The sequence below is a fragment of the Tetrao urogallus genome (assembly GCF_951394365.1).
Source record: "Tetrao urogallus genome assembly, chromosome: 12".
Taxonomy (NCBI): Eukaryota; Metazoa; Chordata; class Aves; order Galliformes; family Phasianidae; genus Tetrao; species Tetrao urogallus.
The window spans coordinates 17,780,771-17,807,890 of record NC_136825.1 but is presented as its reverse complement, the minus strand read 5'-3'; the positions used below and the strand labels follow the sequence as shown (position 1 = coordinate 17,807,890).

General features: G+C 52.5%; 3 protein-coding genes across 3 annotated transcripts; all 3 read right to left on the bottom strand.

The window, feature by feature from the left end:
• Nucleotides 1-780: 780 nt before the first annotated feature.
• TPPP3 (tubulin polymerization promoting protein family member 3) lies at nucleotides 781-2,146 on the bottom strand (the record flags this gene model as incomplete). The annotated part of the gene is made up of 3 exons (XM_079541656.1): nucleotides 781-969; nucleotides 1,112-1,265; nucleotides 1,959-2,146. The coding sequence occupies 3 exons, from the start codon at nucleotides 2,144-2,146 to the stop codon at nucleotides 781-783; spliced, it is 531 nt and encodes a 176-aa protein (XP_079397782.1).
• Nucleotides 2,147-6,695: 4,549 nt separating this feature from the next.
• On the bottom strand, nucleotides 6,696-20,762 carry ZDHHC1 (zDHHC palmitoyltransferase 1; the record flags this gene model as incomplete). Its single annotated transcript, XM_079541520.1, has 10 exons — nucleotides 6,696-7,210; nucleotides 7,834-7,942; nucleotides 8,628-8,721; nucleotides 9,983-10,071; nucleotides 13,595-13,707; nucleotides 16,465-16,623; nucleotides 16,929-17,053; nucleotides 17,801-17,902; nucleotides 18,513-18,688; nucleotides 20,550-20,762. The coding sequence occupies 10 exons, from the start codon at nucleotides 20,760-20,762 to the stop codon at nucleotides 6,696-6,698; spliced, it is 1,695 nt and encodes a 564-aa protein (XP_079397646.1).
• Nucleotides 20,763-23,596: 2,834 nt separating this feature from the next.
• LOC306950859 (fibulin-7-like) lies at nucleotides 23,597-26,843 on the bottom strand (the record flags this gene model as incomplete). The annotated part of the gene is made up of 8 exons (XM_079541245.1): nucleotides 23,597-23,957; nucleotides 25,086-25,224; nucleotides 25,302-25,439; nucleotides 25,511-25,633; nucleotides 25,790-25,915; nucleotides 26,067-26,237; nucleotides 26,327-26,483; nucleotides 26,778-26,843. The coding sequence occupies 8 exons, from the start codon at nucleotides 26,841-26,843 to the stop codon at nucleotides 23,597-23,599; spliced, it is 1,281 nt and encodes a 426-aa protein (XP_079397371.1).
• Between the last annotated feature and the right edge of the window lie 277 nt (nucleotides 26,844-27,120).

Below are 27,120 nucleotides of genomic sequence, written 5' to 3'. Positions count from 1 at the left end.
GTGAGCAGCTCCTGCAGCTCTGTGAGCAGCAGCCCGGCGCTCGGGCAGTGCTGACACTGCGGGCGTTGGGGTGGCAGCGCCCTGCCCCAAGCGCCACCCCAGCCCAAGCGCGGCTGCTTGCTTCCCAGGGATGGTTACCAGGAGCCCGCGGTGTGTTTGGTTGCAAACAGAGCGGGGGCCGGAGCCAGGCGCTGTGTTTGTGCCTGCGGTTGCTCAGGCAACTCGGGGCCAGCCAGGAAGCGAGCCCTGGGGCTGGCCGAGAAGGACAGAGGGATGGACAGAGGGACGGAACCAGAGGCGGGGCGTCAGTGCGGAGGGGGCTTTATTGCGGGGTGACAGCGCGGGGCTGCGGCATCCTTTGGTTCAGGCTCCTTGGGGGCAGTGGGAGCCCACGTGGGTGCAGAGCTGGGGGCTCGGGGACCTTTGGTGGTGATTGGACCCCATTCTGGGAGCTGCACTGGGAGATGGGACCCATGGCAAGCGGCATCCCGATGGGGCGATGGGAAGGCTGCGACGCCAGGGGTGGGGAGGGTGGGCTGCGGTCCCACAGGGCCTGAGGTAGGGAGGGCTGAGGTGCCGGCAGGGCACCCCATGGAGCAGCGCTGCAGAGGCAGGGGGTGATGCACGAAGGACGGACGCGGCGTTGAGACGGAGCCCGGCCGCTCGCCCGTCACATCCGACATCCACCAGCGTGGGGCCGGCCCCAGTGCAGCCTCCCAGGCCCTGCGGCCGTGTCCCGAGGCCGACGTGACCGAAGGCGGTGGGCGCATGGGGCAGTCCCTACTTCTTCACTTTGGCATCGTAGGTGCCCGCGTTCTTGTAGGCGCTGACGTAGCCGCTGTTGTCCACGATGTTCTCCCGCCCGCTCTTCCCCTTGCCTTTGCCCGTCTCATCGAAGCGCTCCTTGTGTGACCCCGTGTACTTGGAGGTGTCGGTCAGCCGCTCCACGGCGCCCACGTTCTTGGCTTTCTGCACGGGGACGTGGACACAGCGGGTCAGCCAGCATCCCGACCCCATGCCTGTTCCTGACGCCCACTGGGAACCCAAACCCGAGCCCATAGGGCTCCCACAAAGCACAGCCCCATCCTCACCCCGTGCCTCCCGCTCTCACCGTGACGCCCACATTAATGGGCTCCTTCCCAGCCACCAGCTGGCAGATGGCCTCGTACGCCTCCTCCTTGCCCTTGTCCTTAAAGCGCTTCGGGGCCAGCTCCTCCAGGGCCTTCTTGAACTCCTCGTAGTTGATGACACGGGCTGTCTTCCCTCTGCAAGCGCCAAACATATGCTGTGAGCATCACCTTGTGCTGGTCCAAGCCGCATGGTGAGGACCTCAGAATGCTCTTCTCCCAACCTGGGGTTCCTCAGCCACCTCCAAAACGCAGTAGGGCTGCACTGGTCAGGCCAGATGGGCTTTAGGAGCTTTGCAGCCCGGTGGTGTTACAGCCCTCTGTGCCTAAACCTCACTGGGGATTTGGGCACTGGTGATGGAGAGTTTGCACATCTGTCATCAATGCTTCTGACCTCCCCTCATTGCCCAGCTTGGCACAGAGCTGCAGTGCTTTGTTCTTCCCCATTGGCATCACTTCGGTGCCCAAAGTCACTTGGCTCCAGCTGGGAACAAGAGAACCCAGACAGCAGTGAGGGGGGAGCAGCATCCCCATCCATTGTCACTTTTGCACCCTGGTGCAGCATTGATTGCCACCACATACACGGGGACCACAAAGCATCCCCAGGTCAGAGCCCTCCCTGAGCTCAAAGCTGTGCCACACCCCACTGCACAGCCCTGAGCATCCTCCTGTTGGGATGTTGGATGAGAAGCTGGGTTCCCACCTCCCCTGTGCATGACTCAAAATCTGAGCTTCAAAGTCTGAGCTCCCCATTCTGCAGATTTGCTCTGATTTACAATCAACACCCACTGCACCATGGAGACGCACGGGAGACCCCAACCAGTCACTTACTTCACTTTGGAGAACACGATGTCCACGTCGGTGCCGGTGACGCTTTTGCCGTCGATGACTTTGCAGTCCTTGCACAGCTTGGCCCAGTTCTTCCCATTCATCTCCTGCCCCGTGGCCTTGGTGTCGCCATAGATGGCGAACTTGCGGAAGCTCTCCTCCAGCGATGCCATCTCAGAGCTCCCCGCCATGGTGCCGCAGGACGGGGTGGAGCGGCCCCTCACCGCCGGGATGCTGCCGACGGCTGAGAGATGTCTTCGGGGACGGCGGCTTGGGATGCGAGCGCGACAGCCCACCCCGGTCCTGGCCACCACCCGCCCGCAGTCCTCAGCCGGCTCCCAGACCCGCGCCCGTCGCCAGCGCGGCTCCCCCCGCCTCAGTCCCCCTCCCGTTGCCTAGCGACCGTCGCTAAGGGCAGGGCTGCGTTGCCTAGCGACCGTCGCTAGGGCTGGAAGGCGCGGCCCCGGGGGATGAGGACCCCTAAGGGAGGGTTCGGGATCCTCGGAGCGGTGCCGACCCCGCGGTGCCCCCCCCGCCCCCCGCCGGCTCGCGGTGCCTGTCCCGCTCTCACCTCCCGGTGCCGCTCTCTGGGCGCGGCCGCCGCCGCCGCCGCTGTTTAAGGCCCCGCGCTGGCGCCGCGCCGGCCCACGGCTGCGGGAGGGGCTGCGGGACGGAACGCGGGGCCGCCCCCTCCCGCCCTGCCCGGACCGACACGCGGCCGGAGGTGTCCGCCCGCAGCGGCTGTGCGGGGGGAGCCGGGAGAGAATGGGAGCGGGGGGACCCGGCTCCGCTGTGACACCCGGAGCCCCTCCTGGCTCTATGAGAAGGGACCGGCAGCTCCATCCCCGCGTCCTCCCTCTCCCGTCCTTCCTCCCTCATCCTCCATCCTCACTCCTCCGTCATCAAAGGTTGGAAAATCTCTCTCGGATCCCCGACCCCACCGTGCCCACTGCCCACGTCCCTCAGTGCCACATCCCCGCGGCGCTGGGACGCCTCCACGGATGGTGAATCCTCCCCACCCTGAGCAGCTGTGCCACTGCCTCACCACTCTTGGGGAGCAGAACTGTCCCTAACACCCGAGCTCCTGGATGGGGGTCCACGGAGCCATGCTGAGAGGCAATAAGAAGCTGTCGCTGAGTGGCAGCCAGGAGGAAGTTGGATATTTCTTGCTATTTTATGGATATATTTTTTTAATCTCCTTGGAGACTAAGAGAAAAGCAGAAATGCTTCTATTGCCAAGCGCCCACCGAGCCTTCCTCCTCTGCCCGCCTCTTATTGCTCTTGTAGGCTGGAGGCCATCTGGTCCATGGAGAGCCCAGAGCAGGATGCCCTCGAGCACATCTCACAAACGGACACCCCAGGGACTGCTGAACATCTGCTGGGATGGAGCTCAAAGAGTCTGAGCAGCCAAAGGGTGGCAGCCGAGGGGCGACACATCTGGGTGAACAAGGGCTGGCACATCTGGGGAGCCAAGTGAGAAGGGCCCGGAGCCGAGCCGGGCCTGCTGCCCCATCGCTGCCCCACGGGCCGGGTCGAGCAGGTCAGGTTTCGGTTTCTAAGGGCCAGGGTTTGTTGTGCGTTTGTTGTCACTATGACAGCCCTGTCAAAGCCAGGTCCTTGTTGGCTCCTGCAGCTCCTCACACAGGAAGGAAGGCCGGGAGGAGGCCGGGGCTCAGGCTGGAGCCAGGCAGGAGGTCCCACGGGCCGAGCACAGCCATGGCTCCGTGCCCAGACCCCGGGGACTTTCCCCTTCTGATGATTTCCAGAAGGGATCGGGGTGTTCCCAGCACCCGAGGAGCAGCGCTGGTCCGATGCTCATCCCGGTCTGTGCCAGGCGTGCATCCCACCCCAGGTCACCCGCAGGATGCTGAGCTCAGAGCGCAGCCCAAGCAGGGACGCGCACCCCCTGCACCCCATCCTCCTCCCGTGGGCACTGCCAGTGATCTCGGCCCACCGGGGAGCAGCGGGGTGGGATGAGGTTACGTGGGAACGCCGCTCCTATAGAGCAAGTTGCTACAAAACAGAGGGAAGTGTTTCAGAGGTTGTGCAATATGTATATGGTAACCCTGGAGACAGCTCGTCCAGAAGGCATTAGCGGGGCTTAGCTGTGTCTGACAGCACACGGGGTGTGCAGGCGTGCCCAGCCCCGCTGCTCTGCCCCACGGCGTGAGGTTTGGGGCACAGGGGTCACAGCTTCGTCCTCCTCCCTCATTCGGGGTGCTCCCAGCACGGTCACATCAAAGGCGTTTCCCAAAGGAAGGTCACCCTGACTTCAAAGAGAAGACGCCGCATGATGAAAGCAAAGGGGTGGACGGGGCCGTGATTTATAACCCGGCGCTGGGAAGGGCTCCAGAAAGCTGTCAGCATCCTGCGGACGCGCCGCTCATTCCTTCTAAAAAGCTGCAGTGTCTCCTGCTGGAGCTGGGCAGCCCGGGGCACCGCGTCCTGCTGCTGGGACAGCCTGCTGCAGGGGGCAGCTCAGATGCTGAGCGGCACTTCTGGATGTTCTCCTGGGGCACAGCAGCTCTCCTGGGAGCTGAGGACATCCCAGTGTCACCATTTCCACTCCTGGATGCACAGCATGCATCCTTAACACCCAACACACCCAAGTCCTGCTATGTGCAGAGCAGAGCCCACACCGTGGCACAGCCCGTCCTGCTGGCACACAGATTGCAGCACTGGGCCCCCCAAAAACCCCGTGGGCAGAAGGGCCCGATGGCAGCCCTTCTGAACATCCCCAGAGCCATCCACAGCCAAAGGGCAAAGCCTGGTGGGGCACAGTGCTGGATGGCAGAGCTGGGCATCACCAACAGGGCGGCGAAACGAACGGCTGCCAGAAGTAAGAAAGAGGAAATTATTTAGCAAAGGGCATAGAAAACTTTATTGTGGACAGAGCCAATAAAGAGCTCCGTACATAACTTTGGGGCTGGTTCTGCATGGGCAAAAGAGAACACAGAGCTACTCAGGGGCGCCTGCTGGAGATGGATGTCCAATGCTTTGTGTGTAAGGGGACAGCTGGCCTCGAAAGCCCACCTACTGCAGGCTGCAGCTCCCTCGGATGGCAGCAAACAGGGAGAAACAGCAGGGAGGGATGCCCATCCAAGCACACAGGACATTTCCCAGGGGTCATTCTCCATCCCACGGAGATGTTTAGCAGCACAGCTCAGCTCTCTGTCCCTTTAGTACAATAAACTCCTGGTCAGAGAGCCCAGAGACAGCCCTGGAACAGGACGTGCTCTATAGAAAGCAGCTGGATGCTCAGACATCGCCTGCACTTTCCCTTCCTGGAGGGAACTGGGCCAGCTGCTGGCGCTCAGGGCACGCAGCCCTCCTCGTCATAGCCAGGCAGGGGCTGTTAGACATGGTGCAAGCAGCCAAGGTGGCAACCACAGCTCTGGGTGGTGGCCACAGAGGCCGTGCAGCTGTCAGGTGAGGAACGACGCCAGGCACACAGCGCTGCTGGCGAGGTGCAGCAGACTGCTCCGCTGCTATCCTGGGCTCTGAGGGAGCTGGCTGCTAGGCAGATCTGGCCTTCCTGGCAGCCCGGCCCCCAGTGCTCAGTCAGGAATGCAAAGCAAGGCATGCTGCCCACGGAGCAGCACAGGCTTTGCAGCCCACATCGCCCTCTGCTCTCACCACCACCACGGAGTGGCTCCAGGCACTGGATCCTGGTGTCAGGTGTGGGATTATTTGCAATACAGAACATCCACGCTTGGGCTGTGGGTTAATACTGACTTGGCAAGCCCAGGAAATGAAAAGCTTTTGGGACCTGCTGCATCCTCAGAAGTTTCTGATGAGAAAGCTGCACTGCGGGGCACTCCAGGCTGCTGGAAAGATACAGCTGAGCAGGTCAGACCACACTGCTTTAGAGTACATGCTGGTGAACTTGGCTTGAAGGTGCACAGAGGAAAGTGGTGCAGGGACAGAACAATCCTCAGGTCACTCCCTGACTACCAGCTGAGGCGCCCTGCCATGATCCAAAGCCTGGGTTGGGGAAGATGGAAAATTGAGTTTTTGGGGTATCGACAGAGAGTGGAGATGCAGCCTTGTTTTACCCTACAGCATTAAACTTACTGCAGTGTTGGTCTGCAGAGCGTCAGGAGCACACAGCCCTTTCCTATGGAGAATGCTCTACTTTAGTTCCCTCTGGCAACACGTCAAAGCGCCCACCTCACACAGCCCTGGGCACTTCTCTAGCTGCAAAACCTGTTCCCCTTGACAAGGAGAGTGGAACCAGGCTTGGGGCAGTCCTAGCTCCGAAGGCAGCAGCCATAATCATAGAATTGCTCAGGTTGGAAAGATCTTAAAAGATCATGGAGTCCAACCACAACCAAACTGCCCTAACGACCCTCTGCTAAACCACGTCCCTGAGCACCACATCCAAACAGTTTTTAAACACACCCAGGGATGGTGACTCAACCACCTCCCTGGGCAGCCCATCGCAGTGCTTAACAACCCTTTCTGTAAAGAAGTTTTTCCTGATATCCAATCTAAACTTACCCTTGTGCAACTTAAGGCCATTTTCCCTCACCCTGAGAGACGATGGCAATGCAGAATATGATGCAGCAGGGCTTTTGCTGCCTCTCAGCTAAGCGTGCTGGAAGTTGGACAGCATCACACCCAGGGACGCTGCTGTCACCAGAGAATGAATTGCTGGAGCAAAAACCTTTGAACAGTAGCACACAGATAGAAAAAGAACATCTTGCTTCACCCCCAAAGGCTGCGGCTTCGGAAGGACGGTCACTCGGGCACTGCGGTGTTTGTCCTTACGTCCTTCAGGCAGGGATCATGCCTGCCCCGATGCTGTTTGCTGGTGCATTTTCTGTGCTGTGGCTCAGATGTGCTCCCACCAGCTCGGGGCTGAGAGACACGAGGTTCTCCACTGCTCTTACTTACAAACACAGCAGGAGTCTTAGAAAAAAGTTCCAGATCTCGTTCCACGCCTCTGTCTCGCTGGCAGCTTTTCCTTTTCACCTTGTGCCCAGAATAAAGACTCTTCCCTTTGCAGTGTTTGGGATCAGGTGTGGACAGGGGGCAGCGCCGAGCGCTGCTTGAGCTGCTCTGACAAGGGCCGTGAAGGGCTGTGCTGCCCAGGTGAGTCTGAGCCACAGGGATCTCGTCCATGGACTCAGCAGACTCGGAGTGATAGTCAGCTGGGGGTGCTGCTGCCTGCACTGCAGCAGGCAGGGGGATGGTGGGCACCAGGAGGAGAGGGCTGGGGGAGGAGGGGGTGGCAGCAGCTGTGGCTGGAAGCTCTGCAGATGGAATGAAAGACACAAGGAAGGTCAAGGAGGGAAAGGTCCGACAGCCCTACAGATGTCAGCTCTGACACGGCCGATCCAGCAGCTGGGAACCACTCAGCACGGCCCCCTCAGTGCTGCTGACACAGCTGCTTAAGCAGCCTAGCACTGTTTATGAAGATGCACATTTCCCTCTTGCTCATCTGACCAATTTCTCCTTTAAAAACGAAAGCAGTCCATGGTACAGCTGCCACCACAGTTTTTTTTTGCTGTGCCTTCCTCCTCAGGAGAACAAAACTAAAATGAGCACTACTTCTGTTTAACTGTGCTGCTGCAGTAACACCTTGAGTACAATGACTGGGAGCTTCTCAGCTACCTCAGAACTAACAGTTCCAAGAAACAGCATGTTTAAAGCTGATACAGAGCAAGGAAAAGCTGGCATCACAACCCCATTAACTCTGCACAACACAGATGCTTCCAAATAAAGTTTATATCTGCTCTTCTCCAGGGAGTTTCCGTTCTTTGCTTTTTTTTTTTTCCTTGTCTCTACTTTCTAAAAGCAAGTTTGTATTAATTCCTTCACATTTCAGTGAACTGGAAGAGTTACAGAGCAAAGCAGCTGGGTGCTGCACACTCACCTGACAGGGGACCTGGAAAAGAAGCCCAAGTTCCAGCGTGTGGTTTAGATCTGCTCTCCATCACTGAGGAAGAAGTCCTTAATATCTTCTTCCTCCTTTTTTTCTGTCTCTGTGAAAGCAAGAAGGCAGAAAGTCACACAGCACGTGACATACCAAGAGAAAGATACCAAGATGGCCCTTGTCCAAGATACAAGTCTAGCAGAGAAGGATTTTTTTCTTATCATCTGGATGACAAAATTGATTAATGAGCTTAGAGGAAAAGAGAGCACCACTATCAACCACTGGAGGAAGTGGGGAGAGCATCTGGACGCAGGTAAATGAATTTTAGAAAGCAGAAAACATCCCTTTGGGCAGCTATTTCATGCACTAAAGCCTCACACCCACGCCTTATTCCCCTGGGCAAATGCTTTAACCTCCATATTTGAAGGCATAAGCTGTTGGATTTTGCTGTACAGAAGCACACACAGGTGTGTGCAGTCACTGAACAGCACTGGAACGGAGAGATATTGTGCAAGGCTCCACGTGTTACAGCTCAGCTGCAAGTCTGAGAAGCAAGAATGCATCTGCTCACGTGTGGGAGCTGAGGCAGGAGAGCACTGTGTGGGTGCAGCGACCACGGGGCACAGTCAGGCCTGCACACACACTGAGCCCTGCACACACACTGAGCCCTGCACACACACTGAGCCCTGCACACACACTGAGCCCTGCACAGCTTGCATCAGGGCAAGTTTGTCCTCATGCAGCCTGATGGATCACCATCAGAGAGCAGAGCACACGGAAGGACTCCTGCTTACCTGCACGGGGGCCGCAAAGTGAAGAGATGGGAGGTCAGGAGAGGAGCTGCATTCAGGATCAGCTTCGTTGGTGTGGACGTAGAGCTTTGAAAAGCTAAATACAGGCACATCAGATGCTTCCCTCAGACACTGCTCAACTGTGATGCCCACCTTTCTTGCACAGAGCCAGCTTCAATCAGGCTAAGGCAGCCCTTGCTTTGCACTGCACGCCCTGCACGACTGCAGGGTCGCTGCTCTTGCAGCTGTGCACAGAACACCAAGAGTTTTCTCTCCCTTCCCCAACAACATGAGTTAATAGGCAAGGCTTAATTAAGAGACAAGGATGCTGTTTTCCAGTGACTGCTCACCTCATGTCATAAACTGCACTGATTCATATTGTCATTCACACCTCCTGACAGCCTGAAATCTTACAATGATACTGAGCTCAATACAGGAACTGTGGGACAAAACCTGAAGTTTAAGCTGGCAACAGAAGAAATCCTTTTTTGTGATACAGTGGCTCTTAGCAGTGGATATTATCAGTGCTCTGCACCATCACCTGGCTTCCACACAGCCGAAACTCGATTTTGAGAGAAAAACCTTATGGCCTGAGAAGAGAGATTCAAATGTGGGGGCAGTAAATGGGCACAGACACAACCTGAAATGTTTTTTCAGCCTGATTCCTTTTAATTTACTTGAGAAAAAAAAACTCCAGGGAGTCTGGAAATGGGCCAAGGCTGGATTTTCTGACACAAAGCAGGCTAGGGCATAATGCTGAGCAGGTCACTCGACCAGCTGATAAACTGAGACATGGCAGCAAAAATGCACAGAGTCAGAGCACACTGCAGTGGAATCCCTTTCTACCTTGTACACCTCATCCTTCAGTTAGCCCTCTTGCTAAGAGCCTCAGCCTTGTTAAGGATGTGAGCACACACAAGGTACAGTGAGCTACTATGTACAATCACCTCTCAAAGCCCAACAGCAGAGCATTCAGTTTAATTCCAAGACAACTCAGATACTCACTCAGAATGAGTGAGAGCTCACTCCAGAGCTCTCTAAGCCTAAATCACAAAGTGAGCAGGCTTTCTCATTTCAGATGCTCACAAAGCAGACCACCTCCTTCAGTCACACTGTAGCAAGCTGAAGTGGAGCTCCCAGATCTATTTCAGGCAGCTTTAAAGTAATTTTATTGTAAAACTCTAGTTCCAGGAAAGTTATTGTCTCAGAGGAAGGGAGGTAAGTACTCCTGTATGTATCTGCCCTGCTGAAACTCAATGAATTCAGCATGTCTTGGTTGAAACACTGGTGCTCCTTCTGCTCTTTAGACTGTAGGGATGATTTCCCATTCAGCACACACACGTCTCTGGGAGACTCACCATTTTTCTGAATTGGCTGCTGAGAAGTCCTCTACCTGAACACCAGGGTTTGTATGGCCAGGGTTAGTAGTTGAAAGTAAATCTGCTTCCTGAAACGACCAGACAGAGAGAATTCACATTTTCAGAACAAGAAGGACACACAGGGGAGAAGGATTTTCACTACAGGGATGTTTTCTGCCTCCCATACGCCAAGCATTTTGTCATTGCAGCTCCCACAGCTGAAACTCAGCAAAGGATGTGGCACTGCTATTTTCAATTTGCACACTCTTATAAGCATAAAAGAAGGCTTGACAAAGAAGCCCCCTAAATTCAAGTATCCAAATTACAGAAAAGGGCTCCTGGTTCTCCCCCAAAAGCACTCAGTTGGGGTGGCTGGAAGACCAAATGATGGATCTGTGATGATGCTGCCTCATGTAAGGCAGTAAATACGAAAGCCAACTGTAAAGAGCTGCAGAAGACTCCTGTAGTCTTGAGTTATGGGCTCATAAAACAGCATGTGAAACCCCTCAATGCTACACGGAGAAAAGAAGAAATTACAAGATACAAAGGGAGTACAAAGCCTCTGACACACATTGCCAGTGCTGCCAGAGGGCACTGGGGACAACATCCCCAGCAACACAGCCAGCTCATCTTTGGTCACTCTTCTTCCTGTGCCAGCAGAGAGACTTCCCAAATTACTAGTTGCTCTCAAAAACCTTGGCATGGAGATCTGGAGTCTGTGTACTCATGTAATTGTAGATAAGAGAGCTGCCGAGCTGGAAAGAGTTCAGGCTTGTTGCATTTTGTAAAGTGCTCTTACTTTAATTGGTTTTGTAAATGTAGAAAGAAAATTGCAATTGTTTTATAGGTGCTGGCATCAAATGGAAGGAAATTGGTTCAGCAACCTTAAACGTTAGAATTTTGGAGCCTGAGAATTGTACTGCTGGGGGCCCACTAAGAAAAGCAGAGCTCATCCCAGTGCAGGATTAATGGTCTGCAGATATTTCACAACGAATTTGTAACTCAGATCATCAGTTGTCATTGCCTGAGCACCAGGTGTACATGAGTTGTTCCTCAGAGCTCCTTGGAGACCAAATTCCTAACGCTGACACACCAACCTCATGCACCTGAGTCACAAATGAAGGAGATCAGCCACAGCCTCGTGTCACTGTAAGCAGGGGGAGATGCAGGCATTCCTTGTACAGCGTGCTGAAATTGCTGCAGCAGGAGATATTCTTGTGAGACTGTGCACAGCAAGGGGAAATCATCAGGATTTGATATCCACAGCAAGCAAGCAGGACCGCAGGCTTGGTATTTCAAAGAAGGTTAACAAGATGCATCTTGAGGATACCACAAGCAATGCTTTCCCAGAATGCAAGAGAAGAGCCTTTTGAAAGTCCATTTTGTGCATTTTGGCCTTTTAAATTATGCATAACCAAAGCAGCTGCACAGAGAACACAACCCATCCGAGCTGACAAGCAGGAACAAATGGAAGAAGACTCGATGAGTAGAAAATGCAGCATTCTCTCTGCATGATGAAAGCACAGCACAGAGCCCCAGCATCCCTCAGCTCCCACACAGCTGGGCAGCTGCCAGCCTGATGGAGCTGCCCCTCCCCATCAGCTCACTCGGGTTCAGCTCTTAGCCCTGCTGCAAACAGACTGCTAGCCCCACTGAAACCCCAGCTCCCAAAGCTCACTGCCACCTCACGACCGCTGGCCATGCTCAGGTCTCCTGTAATCCTTCAGCCTGAACATAGCCAAAGGCTGAACCAGCACACAGGCTTAAAGGCTTCAGCAAAGTGGGAAATGCATCTCCTCTTACTCTCTGTAGTTAATGAACAGTTAAGACAAAGGTGGGAAGAACACAACTTCTATTTGATGCTTGCAAGATCTTGGATCAGTTACAAAGGGCCTCTGTGTTCAAGCTGAAGGCAGCAGTCAATGCAGCTTACACAAGGCGAGTCACTTGGTGTACTCCTACCCCGTGTATTTGTTTGTGTTTATCTCTGGTTGCTACGCGAGGAACAAGGAAAGTCTGGGGGTTAACAGTGCTCTCAACAATGTTACTGGGCATCTTCCAGTCCCCACTGCTCCCCAAGGTACTGACTGCAGCAGGGAAACAGAGCTCCTTTTCACCCTGCTGCTGCAAGCCTCAGATGAACCGTACTCACAGCTTCTGGACAAGCAGCCGTGCAGACAGGAGAACACAGCTGAACAGCCTCATCCCAAACGGAGGCACACACAGCTCACCTTTCTCAGGTGTATTTTCAGCAGAGATTAAAATCTGGTAACCAGGAAGTCGTTAGTGCTGTTGTTTCGTTATTGCTTTAATGGTCACGGTAGGCAAAGCTGCGTGAGACAAAGCGCCAAACATCCTCGCTGTTATGGAAACCTTCCTTCAAACTGAAAGTTCAGATTTCCCAGAGGGAACAAAATATGTATATGAGAAGCTGAGGTCTCCACATTGCACAGAAAGGGAATTAGCTCACTTTCCCTCTTCCTTTGATAGGGAAAAGCCATTAATGAGTGCAGAGAGACCCCAGGATCAATTCACAGAAGATGTGGACTAAGCTTGGAGTTAATTAGTTTCTTATGAAATATAAAACTGGTTACATAGAAGGCAACTCACTCAACTCATAAAGCTAGATAGAGTTACAAGGGTTTGCAGAATCCCAGAATAATTTAGACTAGGAGGAACTGGAAGTTTCTAGTCAGCTCCCCCATCCAAACCAATACAAATGTTCAGTCAAATTTTGAGCCCCCAGGGACAAAGCTGTCCTGCAGCAAAATAAATTACACCCAACCTTTCGGTGAGACTATCAGCCTTATGTATTGCACTGCACAGTGCAGCAGGACTGAGGAGTCCTTTGCAGCAATACAGATCAGCATGGTGGTAATCACAAGGACCTCAGCGCTGCGTAGACTCATCTCAAAGGAAAACAAAGCTTCAAAGGGTCGTTTCTGAACAGGATTGATGCTCTTTTCTTTTTCCAGATAGTCAGACTAGCCCATACGAGCTGCCTGACGATTAACTTCAGTTTCTCCTGCTTTGGAATCGGTCTCATTTTCAGTCCTGTCCTACAACACCATGCACACAGACCACCAAAATGCACACTGCCACCAAAACAGATGGTCCTGTCCTTTCCAGAGACGGGACCTTCCCACTCTTCAGTCATCCTCTTTCATGCTGACACAGGCAGTTATGTGACTGCTTGGTGAACCAGATGGGAGGGAGCTGGCCCAGCTAAACACTACCTCAACTATCTTTTTTCATAAAGTTTCTTCTTACCCAGATGAGTTCCCCCACCCTGTTCACTGCATGACTGTAACAAACAGCTGCGTTGGCAAAGGAGAACAGATAGCCCAGGGCCCAGAACAAATGGTGGAAGAAGAGAGTGGGTGGGATTGATTTGTTTGAAAGCAGTACTTGCTAATGCCTGAAGTGCTCATCAAGTTACAGACCGTAGGCTCTCTCACATCCTACTCACATCTCTGCTCCTCAGAGGTGCCTCCAAAGTCCTATCTGGAGCAGCTGCCTCTACAATTTGAAGCATACAAAACTGAAGCAAGCTCTACGCAGCCGACGAGTGAGGTTGTTTCATGGGAAATGGATTGCAAGTGCAGCAAGTACCTGAGTGGGCATCACCTGGGAGGGACAAGGATCCGGCTGCTTGTCTGCTTCTTTGGCCTCTTGCTGGGCACGCTGCTGCAGGATGTACTCGTATGTAGTCAGTTTGTTCCACACTGGGAGGAAAGAAAGAGAACAGCTGTCAGTGTGTGAAAGGCCACTTCTGACTGCACTGACAGCTCACAAACAGCCCTGAAAAACTCCTCGTTTCAATGGCAACTATAAACACGAGAAAACTGACACTCCAAGCCAAAAGCACCTTTGCACTGCTTGTCTTACTGTATCCTTTACTGTTGTCGTCACAGTGCTCAGTTAAATGTCTCACACACACGTGGTGCTGCCTTTTGTGTGGCAGAGATTCATTCATTTCAGAGCAAATCCACTATTCGTATGTGATACTTGAAAGATCTGCGTTGCGTGATGAGCAGTCCTACCAAACGTAGAAAAGAAAGCCAGCAGGTTGGTGCAGCCCAGAAGGAAGACTGAGATAATTAACGTCCAAAACAGCGAGCACGAGATGCCCATTCATCTTGTGCCAAACGGACTCAAAGTTTATATGTGCCTGAGTTTATGAGCTCTTAACGTCCTGCAGACACAAACATCTGCTTCCATGAATGAGCAAAAGCATCTGACATTTCTGAGCAGCTTGCTTTCCTCAAGAGACTCCAAACATTACAGGGATTCAAAACCAAGGCGTTTGTTCCCTCATGATGTCGTAGTATTTTTAGAACACAGAAGCCAGAAATGGATGCTGCAGCTTCTGGCTGCAGTCTGGAAGCATTATTCCTGTTTACAGTAGCATGTAGTTAAATCAGACGCTCACGATGTGGGACATCTAGACTAAAATCTCTGCTGTGCCTGAATTCATTTGTTCCACTAGTGCCTTATCCCTCAGAACCACACTCCAGACACACAGCTACACTGCAGAGAAGTGGGGGAGAGCAGAGGCAAGCAATGGCCTTAGGAAGAAAAAAGAATCCAAGATGCATTTGGCCAGGAAGTCAGACCATAAAAACAAATGCAAGCCTGCAGCCAAGTGATCGGAGAATGTATTTAATGAGGAATGTGCAGAGTGCTGGCAAATGCTAGAAGAATTGCATCTGTATGCATTATTTCAGAAACAGAACATGGGTACAAACCATTCTTGGGTTAGAATTCATTGGTTTCTGCATACTTAGCAGAGCAACTTCTGCAATATTGTTAAATGGCTATTTAGTCAAAAGCACTGCATTTGGCAGACAGCACTGCAGCACGTCATTAAAAAGAAAACTAAACACCTCTCTGCAAACTTCCCATGTGCCATGCTTCACCGAGTGCCTCTGCAACTGCATCTCAGTCAAGATGTAATTGTGATCACACGGATCAACTGCCTTGAGAACAACCTACTGTGACAGCAGCGAGTAATTAAAGCCAGGACAGTCATTCTGAAAAGATCACATTAAATTGGGTCACAAATAAAAGTTAATTTGCCTTCAAATTGGTCCTGAAGGAGGACAAATAATTCACATCTAGACAACAATAAAAAACATCAGAGCAGAACTGGGTTCTACACACAGAACTGGGTTTTGGTCACACAGAACATTTCTGCTTGATGAGAGGAAGAGCATCGTTATCCCAAGGAAGGAGCACCCTCTGGTGGAAGCTGTACGGGTAGACAAGGTAATGTGCTGCAAGGTCAGTGCTGCACAGAATAACGCTGTCTTTTTCAGCCAAAGGAAACGTTCCTGGAGTTGCCCCAGCACTGCAATGCTTTTCAGTCTTTAGTCTGTAGTGGTAGATCAACCTTGAAAATCTCCAGGCATCACCATTAACCAGATAAAAGTCAACTTGTAATTACAAGAAAGCAAAATCAAGGACTGTGACCCACCTGGAACTGCACTGGTTTGTGCTGACCTTGTTTGTGTTGGCTTCTGTCTCGCTGTTACAGACAGCCTAATAATCCACCTCTCTTCCAGCACATCCCTCCTTCCCTAGTTTTGACCCCACTGACTTCTGCAAGTGCAGGATCTTCTCTCATCATGACTTACAGAATGCAAACAGCACAGGCTCCACTCCAGACAACAACTGGAAAAAAAGCTATTTGATGACCATTTGCACTTCCAGACCAAAACTGTCCCTCCTGATACAGCACCAAGCAGGAGCCCTAATGAGGAGCCTTTCTGAAAGCTTCTCCCTCTGAGTCCCACAAGTCATTCTGTGTCAACACAGCACAACTTCCATAATGGGATCTGATCTGGGAGTTGGGCTTCTCACCAGAAAATGAGACCGGAGAAACAGGATCTCTTGTATCACAGAAGCACTGGCTCTAGAGAATGGCACTGCACATGCGAGTGCACCTTGCTCACATCGTGCTGTGTCTCAGCTGGTAAGCCCTGCAGCACCAAATGGCATTACACAGAACCAGCTGGGATGTTCTACCACCCTATAACCACAGAAAATGTGACCCAGATAAGCTTCTTATGGACTACATAAAATGATATGCATTTTTAGATATAGTCTCTCACTATTATATTAGCCAAGAACAGTTTAGTTATAATTCTTTTATTTCTTCCATTTAAGATGCCATCATGCTTTCTAAGATTCAGCTCTGAATGAAGGAAATTGTATTGATGGAATTTCTTACTAGACATTTCCAAGATAATGATTTAAAAATGCTTCTGAGGAATCTGACTCAGGCTGGAAAAGGCTTTTCACTGGCTCCAATCCACCTTTTGTAAAGACACAAAATGTATAAGGTTAAACCCCCTACTTTGTACCTCTTGAGTGATAATCTTGCAGGTTTGTAACATGGATGAACACACAAGGAATGCAGAACAAGCAGTAGCTGAAGAAAAACGAAATGGAGATGCGGATGAGAGGAACAGAATACTTACTAAGATAAATGTGAAAGGTCAAGAGGTGGCCTAGCAGGCTCACAGTCACCAGGCTCAAAAGAATGAAAGTCCCAGCTGAGAACAAAATGGCAGGTGCCCGAGTCTCAACAGGAACAGCAGGCAGAAACACATACCAAACATCCGTGTGGTTCTTCAGACCTGTAAAACAAAAGCAGCAGGAGGTCTGCAGGCTGTCCATGCAGTGTCTCTAACTCAGCTTTACAGCTGGAAACATTTGTAACTCAAAATGGGTTGCAGGCCCATTATGCATGTGAGGCTTAAGAAAATCTGTGCTGCAAGGCTTTTAGGAAGAGCAGTTTAATGGGTGCAAGAAAGAAACATTCCATCAGCTGAGCAGACACTTGTACAACTGAAGGAATAGGAGAAGAGTGTGGAAGAATCCAATCTCACACACTGGCCCCCCAGAGGGGACCATCATGATTCCCAGGATGCACTGCTCTTACCTTCATAGTGATGGTCAGAACGAAGCATCGTGGGGTTAAGGAAGAACTCAACAAAGATGTAGAAAGCAATGAGCAGCAGAAGCCCAAGGCCCAGGATGGCAGACACCACGCTGTTCAAAAAGAACCTGCCAAAGAAGTGGGAACTCTGAGTGGCTCCAGTAACATCACAGACACAATTCAAGAGATAGATATACACAGCCATCCCTTATTACTGTGGCACTTTCATAGATGCCTTGTTTCATGCCCTAACATAACTGAGAGCCTTGAAACAATTGTAGTTAGAAAGCAGTCAAGTATATGTGTGATAGAAAAAGAGCTCCCTGCACAAAATCTCAAGGCAGCACATCGTGGCACTGAGCAGTAACAACTCTTTGCTCCACATGTGGCTCTAGTGCAGCAGAGTGAGCAGAGAAGCAATAATCAGCGTGAGCCTCCTTATTGCTTACCTTAAACCTGGCACAGATTAGATTTGCATGTGTGCTGCTGCCAACTGGCAAATCTTGGAGGGAAAGCAGACAGTTTGGATTCAGAGATGGGAACAACAGCACAATCATGGACCTATTCCCACTCCAGTTATCACAAGCACTACGGACACCCACTTAACATCCCATCATGTTTTCCTAATACCATGTAAGACAACCAAGTTTTCTGTTTTCATCTGTAGACATTTGATTATTAAGCATTGGGATTTTATCCCTGGTTATGTGGATGTCACAGCAGTGCTTGCATTTTACACCTCGTTTTTTCATGACTGATTTTATTCAGCTGAGATCTAAAAGAAAAGTGGTTCTGTGTGGCTGAGAGCAGATCAGACTTCTCTGGGGATATTATTTAGGCAGCAATGTGTTCCTGCCACACTGCCAAGCCCTTACCAGTAATTCCTCTCTCCCACACAGTTGTTGAGCCATTTGCAGTGGTGATCAAAGCCACGCACACACTTGTTGCAAGATCCACAGTGCTTCGATTTGGCACTCCTGCCAAAGAAAAGGTGGTGTTAGAGAGGCATGCCTTTACCAGGGACACAAGTACAGGGGAGCAGAGCAAGCAGAGAGCTTGGGAACCAACCATATCTACAAGAAGAATAAGTAAATTCCCCAACATACTGGCTGTATTCACTACTGCTGGACCACGATCCCAAACACTGCAAAGTTTGCTTTTTTTAATGCACTGTGTGATTTCTAGTTCGGAGGTCACTGCTTTCTTGTTTTCAAACCTAAAGCAATTCTGCAGACCCTCACCTTACAACCTGCCCTCCAGGCATTTCTCCTACCACATTAGGACCTAGGCAAACACAAGCACACACGTCCAAGCTACACGCTGTTCTCAGATGCAACGCCAACATCCAGGTAACAAAGAGCAGCAGAGTCCTCTCCACACGACATGAGAGCAATAAAGTCACACACAGGACCACGCTCACATTTGACAGTGGACGCCTACCCAGGGAATGAGGATTCACTGGCACTGCAGAGCTAAGAGCTTCAGGAACTCGACTTCAATCTTACAGCCTAACAGTAAAAAGCGTCCAATGGCAAAGTGCAATGGTGAAGAAGAAAGATTAGTAGGAAGAGAAGAGAAGATACTTACACATTTACATCACAGACATGGCAATGATGGTTTTCAATGACATGTGCATGCTGATTACGATTGAAGGTGGCCAGAGGCCCTAGATAGTTTTTTTCTCGCACTTTTGCATCCGCAGGATCAATGGAGACTGCAGTAAGATGAACAACTAAATGGTAGATAAAACACACTCCTGGACACTGAAGCACACAGTTAAGGATTGTAGGAGTGATTTATATTTGGGTATAAGTATTATTCTTAATACACACAGCCCACGGAGACAAGGAATATACAGATTATAAATTACCATAAAACTGATTACATTAGTCTGAGCTTTATTAACAGAGAAGTTCACCTGTCTCACTGTAACTAACAACCTCTGCTCAATGATAGTTAAATCTACAGGAAAAACTCCTCACGAAGTACTGTTCTGCCTCACAGGGATGTCCTCCCTCGCACAGGAGTTTTTAAAGTTTACCTTTACTTACCAGAATCTGACCCTATGTGCAGCCTGACGGCGTAGGTTCACGCTTCTCAGTCCATACAGAATCTTTGGAAAGCAACAGGCAGTTAAGGCCGTGCACATGCCCCTTCAATAGACCAAACTTTCAAAAAAGAGAGAAAAAAAGTCACATCAAGGAACTGGCACTGAACACCTTGCTTTCTTCTTCCTTCAGAATCCCAAGGAAGAGGGTCACCCCTATCAACTACAGTTCTATAGGATTCACTGACAGGACGTGTCACTTATATCTCAAAACATCACCTGTTTGAATTCTTCTTTACAAAACCCCAGTCACGAGGCAGAGCAAATAAGCTTTAGAAGTACTTTTGATCAAACCTCAAGTGACTGCCAATATTTGCAAAGAAAGCAGCAATGTTATGGGGATGCCCCATCCGTGCAGGCAGTCAAGGCCAGGCTGGATGTGGCTCTGGGCAGCCTGGGCTGCTGGTTGGTGACCTGCACACAGCAGGGGGTTGGAACTGGATCAGCACTGTGCTCCTTTGCAGCCCAGGCCATTCTATGATTCTATTTCTGGTAAACCAATGCACACCAGAGCTTGCTTCTCCATACACTGAAATACATAGGCATGCATACAACAATTAATCTTCCTGCTTATTTGCTACGCAACCAGATATGCACATCATTGATCCTATTAAAGTCTATGGAAAACACAGTAGCGTGGTAAGGAAAAAAAAAAGAGGCATTAGTAGTAACAGTACTAGCAGTAAAGCTGTGAGTTATGTTGCTTTGATCAGTAAGAATGACTTCAGATTGAGTTATGATGATATGAGGCAGACAAATTTGCAAAGCTTGAGGCACGATGATACCAAGGATTTCAGGAAGACAGGTAGATGAAAAATAACTGCGAGCTGATAATGTTATTGATGACTGAATCATGCAGGTTTAATTAAAACTATTAGCAAAAGCATCAGAATCCCAATAATATCAAAGGCCCCATGGGCATACAAATTCCAGATGTACAAATGATAAGTGCATTCCTCAGGAAGATCTTTTCAGAACTCTGCCCAACATTCTGTCTATAACATTTCTTGATTACCTGGTTCTGCTAAGGAAGCTTTAAATATGAATGGTAAAGCAGGCTTCTGCTGAAGGATTTTCTTCTTTCCAGTTACAGAACAATGTTAAATTTTCTCCTTGGTTTGTACTACAGTAAGACTGACAGCAATCCTGGAGACACACAACCCCACACTCTGCAAACAGCAGTTCCCTAGTTTTCCTATGCCCTCTCTGAAAGCCTGCAGCACACTTGTAGAACAACATAAAGACACAGAAGCAGATGTAGATAGAAGAGCTTGGGGGGCAAAGCCTTAAAAGGGAGTAATGACAGAGACAGGTAGAATGTTAATGATCTTCCTTGGTGGAGGAACAGAGATGGTTCCAAAATAAGTGTTTCTTAGAGACAGGAGAAAATCAACATTATGGCTACAGCTCAGAAAAAGATTCTGGCTAAGCTGTTTTCTCCTATGCTCACCACTTGTTTTAAAATGTCCCACTGGTAATTCATTACAGCTCCTGTTCTGCTCTTGACCAAAGGATACGATATAGCCAGCGGGCAGCCAGTGGAGGGGCAGAAGAGGAACCAGAATTCCAAAGCCAACCAGTGCAAAGAAGAGGTACAGCAGCCAGGTAATGATCTGGAAAGGGTGCAGGGGCCAGCTCCAGCCATTTCTTCGAGCACGTTGGACCTTAGGACCAGCTTCACCCAAGTTCTCTGGAGCTGTCTTATTAGGAGGTTTGTCGCAGATGTTCATCTGTAGAAATAAAAAGAAAAAAGAAAATATTGATATAAAAGAATTCTGACTGAGTCCTGATCCTAGATCCAACAACTCCATCTCCAACAAAGTTGGAGACCAGGACAAGCATTTGAGGGAAGACTTCTCTCTGCAAAGAGGATCTATAGGAACAAAAGGGGAAAAATAATTACACATTCTAAAAGCAAGTGTTGATATCTGCATGAAACAACAACAAGCCAAACTTTCAGCTAAGGGAGACTTGGGAAGGTTTTGACAGTGTTTGAATGGATCTAGGCCAAAAGCAAGTAAAAAGAGCATAGGTGGGCAGCCCAGAGACAGAGCACGATATGCTCTTTTTTGGGAACATCTTCATTTCAGACAGCTGTTCCAGTCGATGGCAGAACAAATCATAGACTCACAGAATGGCCTGGGTTGCAAAGGAGCACAGTGCTGATCCAGTTCCAACCCCCTGCTGTGGTGCAGGTCACCAACCAGCAGCCCAGGCTGCCCAGAGCCACATCCAGCCTGGCCCTGAATACCTGCAGGGATGGGGCATCCACAGCCTCCTTGGGCAACCTGTGCCAGTGCCTCACCACCCTCTGGGGGAAAAACTTCCTCCTAATATCCAACCTAAACCTCCCCTGTCTCAGTTTAAAACCATTCCCCCTTGTCCTATCACTATCCACCCTCACAAACAGCCGTTCCCCCCCCCTTCCTAAATGCTGCCACCTGACTCAGATATGACATGCTTTCCTTCCAGCTGGTGAGGAGAATTGAAGTGAAAGCAGGTGGCCCTCCTGGAGCACATGAGATGGAATCACAGCTTCAGCACTACACAGAAACAGAGGCACCTTTGTCAGCAACAAAGTGGAAAGACTAGAAACTGAACAAAAAGTGAGCAAAAAGAGGAAAAAGGAATTGCACACACCACCACTGTAAGGCCAACTGTTGCTAGAAGAACAAAACAGTTACATATGCAGGGCACCCACACAGCAAGCTGCCAGATTACTGAGCTGTCCTACAACACCAGGGCTGCCAACATGAGAAAGCAAGATTTAATTGCAAAGACAAGTTATGAACCATAACCTGGGAAGTTCTTGATGTCTGAGTGTTTGCACAACAGCTATGACAAACAGATGCTATTTCAGTTTGCGTTGAACTGTTAGTTGCAGCTCTCTGCTTGCCACTGAGCCGGGCCGTGCTTTGAACAGAACCTGCCTTGCTAAAGAAATGCATCCATTATGCATTCCGTGGGACTGCAGGGCTGGGCTTCTCCGGGTCCCTGGGCACAGGAGCATGCTGAGAGGCAAGGAGCAGAGGTCTCTGGCTCGTTATTGTCTCATTTTGACGTTGTCGCGTGTCATTGCTGTCATTTTGATAACGGTTCCAGTACCAGAAAATCCCAAAAGGCACTGACCGCAACCATCAGAGCAAACAGGGTGGCTCAGATACAAGATCTGCTTGCATCAGTGCAAGCAAAGGGCTGGAAATTACTGCTACAGAACCAGAGAACATCCCGAATGGAAAGGACCCCGGTGGCCACGAAGCCCATCTCCTGCCCACACAGCAGCCAGGCGCTGCCCCACGGCCTCAGCTCTGCAGTGCACAGCCATTAACCCTTCGTTAACCTTCGGCACCGCTCCCGTTAAACCCTCTGATCTGCTCGCGTCTCTCCGCAGGGCCTCTCAGCGCTCTGCTCCCAGCTGAGTCCCGTCAGCAAACCCGGCACGTTTCTCGCTCACGAAAGCACGGCGCGCACCGCGCTGCCGAACGGCTCCGGGCTTACTCAGTCAGCGCTGCTCGGAGGCCGCAGGTCTCCCCGTGCAGTCCGCACGCAGCGAGGCCCGAGGCCGGGGCAGGCGGCGTGATGGAGCCGGGCGCCCCGCGTGCCCCGTGCGGCTGGGACGGGGACGGGCCCGGCCCCGCAGCTTCTCGCCTAGAGAAGCGAGAGCGGCGGGTCAGGCCGCTGGGCCCGTCGCCATGGCAACGGGCGGGCTACGGCGCGCCGCGAGGTCAAAAAGCGTCGGGCGCGTTTCGCCGCAGTGTTTCGTTTCCCGCCTTTCTCCACCGGTTCGCTTCCCGCCTTCGTCCGCCAGTTCGCTTCCCGCCTCAGCGCGGCTCGCCGCTCCCGTGCGCCATGGGAGGTTGCTGGGCGGCCATCCGTGTGAGGCGATTTCCTCCCACTGCTGGGCCCTCAGGTGCTGGCGAGCGGTGCCCGCGGCACAAGGAGGGCTTTATGGGCTGTGCACAGCGGCAGCTTTGTGCAGGGGTGGCCTCAGGAGCCTGTCCACAGCGGCTCTCCTCGCTCCTTGCCCTGTGTGGGGCTCAGGACCTTTCCCTTCCCCGTGGCCTGCCCTGTGTTGGTGGGTTGAGGAGACAGAAAGCCGCTGACACTGGCCCAGCTGTGAGCCCCTCTGCTCTCTCCATGCTTCTGGTGTTCCTGCAGCCTGCCCATGGGGCTGAGTGTTGGCCAGGCCCTGCAAAAGATGTTTGTCACAGAGCAAAGACACCCTCCTTACAGGCAGTTTTCTTTTATTGGATGAGTATGAGGCATGAGGAGGCACAGCAGGCTGGCACAGACAGGTCCCCTCCTGCTGTAACCCTCAGCACGGCTTCTTGATTCCTCCAGGCAGCATCAGCAATGAGCAGGGGTTCTTCTGCTATGCTCTAAAAGCCAAGAGCAAGCAGGAGGAATCCTAGGATATCATAGCACCTCCCGAGTTGGAAGGACCCACTGAGGCCAATTCCAAGAACGGGAGTCCTCTAATGGTATGAGGGCTGAGATCACCACGCTGATCCCACTCCACCGCTCCCCAGGACAGAGCCACATCTGCCTCCAGCAGAGCCGCATCTCAGAACTCATACTGGGACACAAAGGCCGTGACCTTGAAGATGTGCTTGCCCAGCAGCACCTTGCGGGAGAACTCACTCATCTCCAGCTCCACCTCCAGTGTGGCTGGCCCCACCACTGGGCTGCTGAGCACCAGCTCTCCTGTCTGCCTGTCGGAGCGCCGCACGGCAAAGACGCCCTGGCCCCGGCCACCTATGATGGTGAAGCGCAGGCTGTCACCCACAAAGCGGGTGGTGGACATCTTGAAGAGGACGCGGGGCACGGTGCGGTTGGCCTGGAGTGGCAGGTAGTGGAAGGAGATGGAGGTGGCGGCGAGGCGGCAGGCTCGGCTGTCTGTGGGGCAGGGGTTCCTCTCACACTGGCTGCCAGGAGACAAGGGAAACCAGCACTCATAGAATCATAGAATTGTTTGAGTTGGAAAGGACCTTAAAGGCCATCTGGTCCCACTCCTTGCAATGAGCAGGGACACCCACAGCTCCATCAGTGCTCAGAGCCCCATGCAGCCTAACCTTGGCAGTCTGCAGAGATGGGACACCACCGCCTCTCTGGGCAGCCTAGCACAGAGCAGAGGGGCAGATCCCCTCCCTGCCCTGCTGTCTGTGCTGCTTTGGATGCAGTTCAGGGCTGTAAGGGTTGTACATTGCTGCCTCATGTACAACTGCCACCCACCAGTACCCCTATGCTCTGTCCTCTTGACCTCTGGCTTGTACCGATAGCAAAGGTTGCCACAACCCAGGTACAAGACCTTGCACATAGCTTTGTTGAACCTCATGAGGTTCTCCTGGACCCACTGTGTTACTTGGCTCTTGGGGAACAGACTGCCTGCTTGCAAACAAGCTTATGGAGACCACCAACCACGCTCTGCATCTCCAGCCTCATGTTCTGTGATGGAGCAGCCCAAGAAGGCTACATCCAAGCATGCCCAGGCTTGGAGAGGTGTCCCTGGGCTGGGTGCGGGATCTGGATGCAGGTCTGCAGCTCAGAGCTGGGATGCTGCTCTGCTTGGGTTGCTGCAAGAGCTGTGCCAGGACAGGAGGAACGAGCCAGCGGTGCACAAAGCAGTTCAGTCTCACAAGCAGCACTGGGGAGGGGAGTTGCATGTTGAATTGTAGCCAAAGGCACCACATAAATGTACAGAGGAGGGGAAATGGCGTCGTTCCCCCCCAGGTCCTGGGCACCAGTACTGTTGACATTTGATTAAAGCTCTAGCAAAGCCGGCCTGGAGCATGGCTCCCGGATAGAGGTGCTTTGCTCTGGCTGCAGCCCTGAGCACTACGCAGCGCCTGCATAAAGCTCCCTTGTATTTGGGTGCTTCCGCCCGCTCCCGCAGCCACCAGCGTCCCAAACCCTTTGGCAAGGGGCATCCTGCAGCACGCCAAGCACGCTACGTGTGACAATTTGCTGCCAGCACTCTCCTTGCTGCCCTCGGATGCTGTGATATAGCACAGGTAGGGCCCGTCCCCTCCCTGAGATGATGGCACGATACTCACAAGCTGGAGGTCTTGACATAGCTGGTGTTGTGGCGTGGTGGGGGGCACTTGGGGCGCACGCAGCGGTGGCCCCCGAAGGTGTTGATGCAGAGCTCACTGTGGGTGCAGTTGTGCCGGCTGCCAGTGCACTCATCCACATCTGCCGTGGCAAAAAGGGGGTGAAAAGGGGGTGTCCATCCTCTCGGCCATGTAGGTGCTCGGCATCCCTCCTCTTACCCTCACAGGTGTTGCGGTCGGCATGGAGCACGTACCCCGGTGGGCAGAGGCAGCGGTAGGAGCCGGGGAGGTTGAGGCAGTCATGGAGGCAGATCCGGGTCTGGGGGTTAGGCTGGAAAAGCTGGCACTCGTCCACATCTGTTGGTGGGGATGGATGGAGGCTGAGGCGCCCCATCCTATCACGCCTCATCCCTCCTCACACTTTGTACCTTGGCAAACACCTCCTGCCCGCATCTGGAAGCCGGCATCACAGCTGCAGTGCCGCGAGCCCGGGCGGCCCTCAGCACAGCGGGGCTGACGGCTGAAGGACGAGTTGCTCAGCGTCACCCAGTCTGCAGGAAGGATGTGGTGTCACCAGTGGGGAAGGATGAGATGGTCGCAGCGTGGCCCTGCAAGCATTCCATCCTCCTCTGTTCCAGGGATGCATAAGGCACCCCAGCTCAAATCTGAGCCTCTGCTGAGCTGGGGATGGCTTTGAGGGCACCTACAGGCATAGACAGGGCTCTGGCAACCGGTTCCTGACCAGCCCCGTGGGCACAGGCACGTGTAGCTCTGGTTGCCATCCACGCAGATTCCACCGTTGGCACACGGGTTGCTGGAACACTCATCAATACCTGCGGAGAAAGAGCTCATAAATACCATGAGACCAGGGGCAGGGAAAGCCAATTCCTGCCTCTCCCAGCCCTGCTGGGATGCAGTCCTGCTGCAGGGGATGCAAGATCACTCCCTGTGCAATCCCACGACCCCAAGCCCACGGCACTTCACTTCTGCAGAAGGGCTGGGTGCCGCTCCAGGTGCGGTCCCTCCGGCAGGTGCGCGACTCTGAGCCCACCAGCTGAAATCCAGCATTGCAGATGAAGTGAACGTCGTGGCCCACCCGTGCGCTGCGGCCCAGCTTCCGCCCGTTCAAGGGCACCGCCAGCTGCGGACAGGTGTCTGCGGATGGACAGATGGACACGGCTGAGGACGGGAGCCCAGCCCTATCCCTGGGTCGGAGCTGGTGTGATGGGGATGCCGAGCGTTACCGTTACGTTTGCCAGCGAGCCTCTGGATGCGGCTGTGCAGCACTGAGAGCTGCTTCTTGAGGCTGTGCATGCCCTGGAGGTGGGCAGCCTCCTGTGCCGACAGCAGCTTCTGCATCTGCCGCAAGGTGCTGAGCACCTGCTGGTGGCTCAGGCACTCCTGGGGGAACACAGGGCCCTCCCCATCACCCGCTGGGCTGGGCTGTGTCCCCTTCCATGCCAACTGGGGACAGCTAGGCTGCTCTGGGCTCATCCTCTGTATCCCACTGCAGGGTCTGCCTTTGCTTCTGCATCTGTGCCAACTTCAGCCCCTCTGCCTGCTCCTATATCAGCACCTGTGGTGCCTGAAGCCCTCCAGGTGGCTCCAGCACCCTCCCTGATACGGAAAAGCCCCCAGACCACCTTTTGTCCATGGGTAGCCCTACCATGCCCACCTCGGGAGCAGGGTCCTTACCTGGGTTCTGCCAAGGGCTAGCTGCAGGATGCACAGGGCCACCCAGCCTGGCAGCGGGATGAGCATCGCGGCACGGCCGGCTGCAAGGACGAGACAGCAATATTCCATCCTGCCCCACACCACAGCCCCATCAGAGCAGAATCAAGGTGGTGCTCCCTTCCTCACCCCGAGCTCTTGCAGCCACATCACCCAGAGACCCCCACCATTGTCCCACAGCCCTCCATGCAGTGACATGGCACTGTGACCACCGTGTGGCATCACCCCACAGCCACCCTTACCCACAGACCTGCTGGATTTCGGGGGCTCCGGGATGTTCCCCAAACTCCCAGCCCTGCTCAACCTC